Source organism: Tupaia chinensis, unplaced genomic scaffold (assembly GCF_000334495.1).
Source record: "Tupaia chinensis unplaced genomic scaffold, TupChi_1.0 Scaffold000402_1, whole genome shotgun sequence".
Lineage (NCBI taxonomy): Eukaryota > Metazoa > Chordata > Mammalia > Scandentia > Tupaiidae > Tupaia > Tupaia belangeri.
The window spans coordinates 217,267-226,915 of NW_006159904.1; the positions used below are offsets into that span (position 1 = coordinate 217,267).

Genomic DNA, 9,649 nt, shown 5'->3' on the forward strand with positions numbered 1-9,649 from the left:
TCCGGACCCAGTGGCTTGAAACTCACGCTGGGCACGTGTGCATGTGTGCCCAAAAATTCTGAGAGGAGAATGGAGAAGGCAGTGTGGTGTAGCCATACACTGGTCTCCCTGGCAAGCGCACATGCTCTTTAGCAAAAATCTCTAATAATAATAATTATTATTACAGCTGGTATGCCAAACCTTAACCCTGTACTACTCTTAACTGAAGACTTTCTCAAACAATCACAAGATAGAAAGGCTTCCTGTAACTGCTTTCTGCCAGATGAAGGGAAGGGGTAGAGAGAGAGAGAGAGATGGCTCCCACAACAGGATTTCTTAACCTGTTGTTTGTAACTTGTCAGCATTCCACAGGATCTGCTGATGGTACAGAAAACATGGGGACATTTCGGTCAATCTTAGAACCAGTTTTCCTGATAGGCATCTATTTTTCCTTCCTAGACAAACAACTGCTCAGGCCATTTTTTCATTTGAATTCAAGCTACACTACTGAAAACTTCTAGAAAGCTTATCACTGGTGAGAAAATAAAGCTCATTTTTATTTCTTACTTCTTAATAAATTAACTTTGAGCTTATTAAGTTAGATAACACTACCAAATGAAAAAAACAAAAACAAACACAAAAACAAACTGAAGTATGCCCTGAAAAGGTAATTTTACATGCCCTACCACACTGTCAAACAACCCAACTGCTTTTTCTTCTCCTCTAATTTATCATCTTCTATATACTATAGAATTTATTAATGATCACTGTTTATGCCAATTTATAAGCTGAACTAGACTTTAATTGGTAAGTTGAACTAGACTTTTCAGAAATTTCTCCAATGCATTCAAGTGATGTCTATAAGATAGCATACGCTGAAAGTAATTTTAGATTTCACTCAATAAAAAGTAACATTTTGGGGCTGGCAGGTGGTATGGTAGTTGAGGTGCTGGACTCCTACATGGCCAACCATGGTTCAAGTCCCGGACCTGGCAGCTTGCTTTCTCACTCTCCCTTTCTCTCTGTTTTCTCTTTCTCTGGTCAAAATTAAAGTATAATGATAATAAATAAAATTAAAAATAAATAAATCTTTTTAAAAAAGTAGAAAAGCAACATTTCAGCCATAATGATTTTCAAATCAATGTCTGTAAAACCAAAACTAACTATGATTCAAATCCTGGTCCTGGGCACTTGAAAAACATGCCTGGCACATGTACATGTACATACAAATCCCAACTAAGTAGAGAAATAGAGGAGAAGGGATTGTGGCACAACCATGCCCCATTTTCTCCCTCTCCTTTGTTTGTCTCTTTCTGGAGAGGCACAAGTGCCCACTGACAAAGCACAAAAACACCTGTTTTCAGAAATATTAACTTGACAGTTAAAGTAGAAATAGATTTTTATTAATTTATTCACCAAGTGCATATGAGTTCTCTATAGTTTATGATGGGTCTATAAGGAGCTTAAACTTTATCTTAAAATCCATAGGAAATTTTGAAAATTTAAACAGAAACGGCATGACCAAATTTAGGTTTCAGAAGGGTCTAACTCAGCTGCAATGTGAATTTTAAGAGTATCAGAATGGAAGCAAGGGTCCAATTAGGAAACAATTGCATGAGAAATGAGGAGGCATTCTAAGGCAGTGGTAATGAGGTTGAGACAAAGGAATAAATACAAAAATCAATAGGACTTGGTGGCTGAGTATCTGCAGTATGCAGTTGAGATATATAAGCCTGGAGCTTAAGAAAAAAGTAAACAGAAAATATATTTGAGAATTGTTGGGATACAGGCTGTAATTAGTTGTGCAACAGGTGTAAATGAGATTGTTCATAGAGAGTAGAAGCATATGGAGTGCAGAATAAAACCTTGAGAGGAACCAATACTTAATGAATGAATGAGGAAGATGACAATGCTGAAAACAGTTTGATTAGACAAAATGGAAAGGTGAGCTAAATGAGAATAATGTTAAAAAATTTATAAAGATCTGCCTCTCAAATCTTAATGAATATGAAATACTGGCACAAGATCGATCAGAAAGAAAGTCAGCTACATGGGAGTCCAGCAATGTTTACACCATCTGCTGGTCCCACAAATGGAAAGCTTGAAAGAACTAAGAACACTTAGGAAAGAAAAACAAATGATGGATATAATGATGGTGTTTATCTGCACAGTTACCATAAAGAAAAGAGAAGACTGATTCTACATAACACCTGTGTAGATGTTATATAGAACTCACTTTGGGTAACAGAGCATTTGTCGTGGTAGTTTATATCTTCACCAGTGAAAATTCAAGGACAATTCTAAGATAAAATACTACTGAGAGGAAAATAAAAGTGGATCTAAGTTACTGAAGTTATATTACTCTCCTCTAAGTTAATTAAAGTGAAATAAAAGGAGCTTAAAGGTGAAATTTAGAAGCTATGTAGAAAAATAATTAATTATTTAATGGCTACAATACTGCAATTAAGTGTAACAGGTTTAAAGTGACTTATGGCTTTTCATTGATGCCGTCTCTGTGTCCCTAAATCTAACATCTAAAATAAGACAAAAGTACTAATGTGATAAACAGAAAAAAACAGAGTCTCGATAAATACTTTTTTTAGAGAGATTTTTGCTATAGGGCACATGTACTGGCCAGAAAAACAGAGACAGACATAGAGACAGAAAGCAAGAAAGCACACTCCAGGGTGGATGGCCACACAGTAATCCCTTCTCCTCCATTCTCCTCTTGAGATTTTGGGCACGCACATACATGTGCCCAGCCTGAGTTTTAAGCTGCTGGGTCTGGTACACAAACCATGGTCGACTTCTGGGAATTTAGCGATATAACCATTATGCCATCTGCTGGTACCCTGGATGAATACTTTCTATATATTTACCTAAAAATGCTCAATGTAGTTAATCCTCTGTATAGGTTTATAACACCAGAAATCAGATAAGGAAGTTCTCATAATATGTTTGTTTTTCTCCCAGGTATAATGCAGATTTAAGACAACTTAAGTTTCTTGAGAGAATAATAATTTATCAGAGGCACAAAGAACACAATTTTTCTTTATTATACTATCATCAGTTAGAGTAGAACAAATGTTCACTCTATCAAAGATTCTTTGAGGGGCCAGCAGGTGGCATGGTGGTTAAGGTGCTGGATCCCATTTGGCCAACACAGGTTTGAGTTCCAGACCCAGTAGCTTGAAAAATATGCTAGGTATGTGTACATATGTACCCCAAAACCTGAAAGGAGAATAGAGGTGAAAGGCACTTCTATTGTAGTCTGTCCATCCCCTATGGGGGTGATATATCACCTGCCCCTCTCTGTCTCTCTCTCAGGCAGGCACACACCCCCTATGGCAAAAGTCTTTAAAAATTTTTTTGATGGTGTAATAAATGTAAATAAGGATATAAATATATATAAATTTATGTGTATAAATAAAAACTAAGTTAAATAAAAGAACAATTAGTGCTTTCATTTATTCAGTTCTGTCACTAAGTTACTACTAATTTGATACTTTGAATTTCTTTTCTTAATCTGGTCTACTTCTAGACCAGAGGTGTGAAAACGGAACTACCTGGACACAATCTCCACTACCTCTTCTGTCTTTCCAAGTTTCTAATTGCATAATTAAATTACTACTACCATAGAATCATCCTTATAATCAGAAATACAAAGCTACTTAACTAAATTTTCACTTACCTACCTGCTTTTTTTTTAGTAAATGCCATAAATCTTCAAAGAAAAAGACAAGAACAATGGCAAGATATACCATAAAAATGACGAATTAGTTCAGAGCATTGTTAAATATCTTATTTATCATATTAAATCCTCTCGCTAAGGACCAGAAAAATCTTCATCAAAATCCAGTACTTCCTCTAGTTCTATGAATCTAACTAACAAGCTAGTTAAAATTAGATAAGTATTTTTGTTGTTTTTGTTGGAGTAAGAAATGGACAAACCCAACAAAACACTTCCTCCTTTCTAACATGACTGCCTAATTACCTGTGCTAGCAAATGAAATGATAATCTAAAAATAATTCACTCTTAGCCTAAAAGCCACTTCTGGCTTTCTTCTATTCTTGCTACAAAAGAAGAAACTGTTTTTCTACTTATGACTGATCCATCAAGGTAACTTCTGAGGCATAATGAAAAAAATTAATGAATATTAGATGTCAATGCTGCAAGCTTCAAGAGATGAGAATGGAAGATCAGAATTTGACATTTCCATAAAAGGAATTTCAGATCTGCACTGTATTTTCTCTCTCAATTCTTTTGATAAAACAGACACACTAAGATGATGTGCCATGGTGCTTTGATCAGAGGTATATGCATGCCCCAGACTGAGCTGATCAAACCAATTTAGGATAGAAATTAAATTACTATTTCCTAAGCCAATGGTAATACACTGTGGTGGGAGGGAGTCTAAAAACATGTTAGACAGTGTTAAAGTACTAAGCTTGTACAGACTAACCACTGGGGCGGTCATGGTCTAGCACTATTCTCTGCACTGGTTCTGACAATAGAAATGCTTGGTATACCTGCTATACTACGGGTATAACCTTTAACAAGAAGGTATTTAATTCTCTACACTTTGCTTTCCTTATCTGTAGAGTGGAGTGTTATAGATGAAATAATACATGAGACCAGTAGATGGTGTAATGGTTATATTGCTGAACTCCCACATAGTTGACCGCGGTTCCAGTCCCAGACCCAGTGACTTAAAACTCATGCCAAGTGCATGCATGCCTAAGATCCCAAGAGGAGAATGGAGGAGAAGGGACTGCAGCATGGCCATTCCCCCCAGGGAGGGGGGTGATTTCTTACTTTCTGGATCTCCTATGAGCATACATGTCCTACAACAAAAAACTCTCAAAAACAAAATAATAATATATATAAAAAACACTGAAACAATGCCTGATGTGAAAGTATGAACTCATGTGTTGTCAGTGAGTGCATAATTAACAAATAACTAAGAGTTGCAAACACATTACTTTTCTTTTTTCTTTCTAAAAGAACATTAAGATCAAACTAATTCAAAGCTAAGAAAACAACTCAGGTCCTTCATACTAAAATTTGTTGTTAGACCTTGATTCCTCTAGTACTGTGTAAAGATAGTGAAATCAGACAGAGAGAAATGGACCCTAAAAATCCTGTTTTAAATCTTATCTTTACAATGTGCACAATACTGTTTTACACAGTTGTTCGTTCCCCCTGCATCCATTTCTAGTCCTGCCAGAAGCTGTCTGAAAACCAGTCATACCCCATTATCATCTTTGGTCTAGGTAAAACTTCGTTGGGACCAGCAGGTAGCATAATGGTTAAGGTGCTGGATTCCCACATGGCTAACTGCGATTCAAGTTCCGGACCTAGAAGTTAGAAACTCACCAGGTGCGTCTGCGTGTGTGCCTGAAATCCCAGAGGAGAATGGAAAAGGGATTGTGGCATGGCCATCCCCTGGGGGTTAGTTTTCTCATTTTCTCTCTTTCTCTGTCTCTCTGGCGAGCACATGCACCCTATAGCAAAAATCCCTCTTAAAAAAAATTTCCCTTTCAGCATGGCCATTTGTGATATAATTCACTTACATCTCACCTTACAGTTAACAGTCAACACCACAGTCATGTAGATAAGATCCCTCCTATAGCTACTTTGTCTAGCTAGCCAATCCTCAAACCTAAACGACAGCACTCACGGACATTATAAATACACGTTCACAGGGTCTGACAGGTTTCCTCTCCCTCACTTTCTTTCTCTGTTGCTCTCCACCCACTGGCTGAGTTCCCTACTGTCTCCAGATATCCTGGCCCTCCCGAATACCTATCTTCTCTCATAGATCTGTGAGCAATGAAACGCTTCTGTTATTTCATGTGTTTGGTTGTGCTGCTTCCTCTGTGTCTTGCTTGACTAACACATCTGAACTTTCCCCCTGTCAGAGATCTCCTAGAGGACAGCTGGCTTAACAGGAATAAACTGGGCACAGGTCAGACAAGAGCTACAAGAGTGCCTGTCAGTATAAACAAGTCTCCTGAGAGAAGGACACCTGGCCAAGGGTCAGATACTTAAGACACTAGGCTGTCTGTCAGAATAAAGGAAAATTCTGTGAAAGGCACACTGTACAAACATCTACAACCACCTCCTCTGGAGCTCTATCAGGGCAGGACTAGAATTATGGTCACTCCTTAGAGAGACCTTAAAGCCAAATCAGAAATAAATCATAACACTACTTGTTAGATGCATTTATGCAAATTATTCATTTCTATTTTTGTCTATTTCTTAATTTAAAAAACAGAAGATATACAATCTAGCCATTTGTATGTCCAATACAAATATACAGAGGTAATTAAGAGTCAAATAAGATGTAACATCATTTAACAGTCTTTGTATATACAATGGATTAATATTAACAAGGAGTACCAGAGTTTAATTATAACCCAAGTTTTTTCAGAAAAACAGCAGCCATCAAGAACATATAGCTAAGGTATAAAGAAATTCTAGGCTAAAAACAAAACAAAACAAAACAAAACACCTATTCTTTGCATTCATGATGCACAAATATTTTTAAGAATTAGTGATATAAAAGCAAAGTTACAGGAATTCTATTTTACACTAAAATATTCTCTCTATTTATGAAAACTAGTGAATGAAAAAACTTGTTCCACTACTTAATAAAAATACATAATCATCTTAACTGCTGTGGCTTTTTACAAAGAAATTTAGTCATTAAAATGATAAAATTCAACTTACTTGTATCTGACAGTTTGTACAGTTTCTGCTGAAACATTATTAACAATGCATTTAGCCGCACATTCCAATCCCTGCCAGACAGTTGAAAATCCTGCAAATATATTTCAAAGTAAGTAAATCTAGCCCACAGCAGACCTTCTTAGTTAAAATTCTGCTCCCTTTTCTTACCTTGAACACTACTTGCTGCTACAACCATAGCACCATCCAGGGGGGACTTCCCGTCTTTGTCTTTTTTAAGAGATTCCGGAACAAGCTTGCTGCCATGCTTCTTGACATGTGGAGCTAGTTCTTTTCCAACACAATTTGCTACAGAGCAAACTCCATCAACTAATATAAACATTAAAAAAAAAAAAAACACAAAGACATAGAAAAGTGTATTCTTCCCTTGATTTTATCACTACTATTTATCAAAAGTTTGAAACAAACACATTAAATGGTTCTACTGCATAATGTTTCTATTTCTACATAAGGATGAGAAGCTAGGGTGGCTATTTTTCAAAGGATATCATTTGCTTTAAAGATATCTTTGCAGAGCCTACTGCTTATTCAAAATTGCTCATATCCTTGCCTCTCAGATATACATGTTCTTTGTGGCACGTTTGCTTAAAAGAGAACCACCCTCCTTTTCTATGTGACTGCTGCAATGCCAGATTGGTATGCACATCTCAGTGTCTCCCTGAAGAGAGTATTTGTATTTATTCTATCAGCAAATATCTCAGTAAAATAACAGTAAGGAATTACATCTATAAAAGTAAATGACAAAATCTGATTCAAAAGACTATTAAATACAAAAAAAGATAATCTAACTAACTTTAATAGTAATCCATTGAGGACCTATCTGCACCTTAACACACCAAAATTTAGTACTGTGATTCTCAAAGGTCTCAAAGGATAGGAGATTAGAAGTAAACTATTTGGGAAGGGTAGCACCAGAATCAGTAAATTAGTCTTTCTCAAATAATACCTTCCTTCCTCTTGATCCACAACTACTATGCAGTAAAGCTGCTGTCCTGAAACAATATGTCAGATCTCTCAGATGGATTCACTGAAAGTGAAGACATTCAGAATCCTTTTCAAAGACACACCTCTCCAGACAAACAACCCTCTTTCACAAGTTACTCAAATGTAAACATGCAAAACATGCAAATGATAATCACCTATGGATCTTGTAAAAATGCATGTTTCTTTTTTTTGGGAGAGGTTTTTTTTTGGTTGTTTTTTGTTTTTTTGCTATAGGGCACATGCGCTTGTCAGAGAGAGAGAGAGAGAGCAGGACAGAAGCGAGAAACCACCCCCTGGGGGGGATGGCTACGCTGCAATCCCTTCTCCTCCATTCTCCTCTCGGGATGTTGGGCATGCACGCACATGTGTCCAGCGTGAGTTTAAGCCACTGGGTCCAGGATATGAACCTCGGTCGACTACATGTAAGTCCAGCAACATAGCCATTTACGCTAACTGCTGGTCCCTAAAAATGCACATTTTAAATCAGTAGATATGCCAGGTCCTGAAGTGCTACATGTTTAAGGCTCCCAGACAGTCTGATAATTACTGAGTTGTAGGTATCATTGGGGAGAGTAAAGTGAAACTGCTTCACCCAGAATTTTACTCTTGAAATTAAACCATCTAAATGGACATTCAGATTAACCCTGGATTAAAAGATTCTTTTACGTCTAATTAAAAAGAAGTCATCTCAAGTTACTTTACCCAGGAACTGGCTGACTTTCGCTGCTCCTCCTGTAGCCTGCTTTGCTATATAAAGTCCCTTGGTGACAGCTGGACTAACTTCCACTGGTTTTTCTTCTGGTTGAATCCGTTCTCGAAGTTTAGAAGCGCCTTTCTGGATTGCTTTGCCAGTAAATTCAGCACCTTTGACTAAACCCCAACTCACCCAGGAAGCACCTTTTTAAAGAAAATTTTGAATTGTGTAGTATTAGAGCCAATTATACTTTTAAACAATAAAAAATAAATAAAATAAATAAAAGGAGTTTGATACTCAGATCTCAAACATGCCAAGTATAATGTTCAAGCCAACATTTTCCCTATAGGTTTCTACTTGAAATAGACATATACCTTTTCTAACTAAACGTAACTTTCCATACTTAGGTCATACACTACTCCATAACAGGTCTTCATTAATCTATGCAGGCACTGCAATTTGTAGATATTTCCATGTCACACTTACCATATACACTGTTAAGTACTATTCTGAGTTCAGGGGTTAATAAGATAGTATTTGACTAGAGAACCCAGCTACTCTTTTTGCCTTTGTTTAGGCATCACATTACCTCATTAGATCTTGAGGGAGAAAGATACAAACAATACAAACTGGAACTAAAGAACCTCTGCCTGAAACACCAAGGCAAAACTCAAGCTTGTTTTAGGCTAAAAACATTAGTTTGGGGGGTTGCTGTTCCTTCCTCAATCCTATATCCAAACACCTGGATTGCAGCTTCCTGTAAAAACTAGAATTACAACATAAGAACCCCAAAAATGTATGAGAAAAGAAAATCTAAAAGAGAAAAAAGAGGGACCAGCAGTTAGCGTAATGGCTATGTTGCTGGACTCCCACGTAGTCGAGTCCTGGACCTGTGGCTTAAACTCACGCCGGGCACGTTGTGTGTGCATGCCCAAGATCCCGAGAGGAGAATGGAGGAGAAGGGATTGTGGCGTGGCCATCCCCCCTGGGGGGTGATTTCTCGCTTTCTGTCTCTCTGTCTCTCTCTGTCTTTCTGACAAGTGCACGCGACCTATAGCAAAAACCTCTCCAAAAAAAAAAAAAAAAAGAGAGCGAAAAAAGAGATCTGGATAATTATGTCATTTCTACTGAGAGTGGGCCTCAGCCCTTTGCTTTTGCACATGCTTCTTATAGCATGAATGACAGAAGCAGTTGCCAGAGGGAAAAGCAAGATGGCAGGCTGTCTCTAGTAAGGAAAAAAG

The 9,649-nt window shown here is 37.3% G+C and overlaps 1 protein-coding gene across 4 annotated transcripts in view; it reads right to left on the reverse strand.

Moving 5' to 3' along the window:
• SPART (spartin) overlaps positions 1–9,649 on the reverse strand; it is an 86,492-nt gene that overhangs the window by 5,239 nt on the left and 71,604 nt on the right. For all 4 annotated transcript variants that reach the window (XM_006154175.3, XM_006154174.3, XM_027774084.1 and 1 more), the window contains 3 exons: positions 8,417–8,611; positions 6,881–7,039; positions 6,713–6,803 (listed from right to left, as the gene is read on the reverse strand). In XM_006154175.3, the coding sequence (XP_006154237.1) occupies positions 6,713–6,803; positions 6,881–7,039; positions 8,417–8,611 (445 nt within the window). The remainder of the gene's footprint in view (positions 1–6,712; positions 6,804–6,880; positions 7,040–8,416; positions 8,612–9,649) is intronic.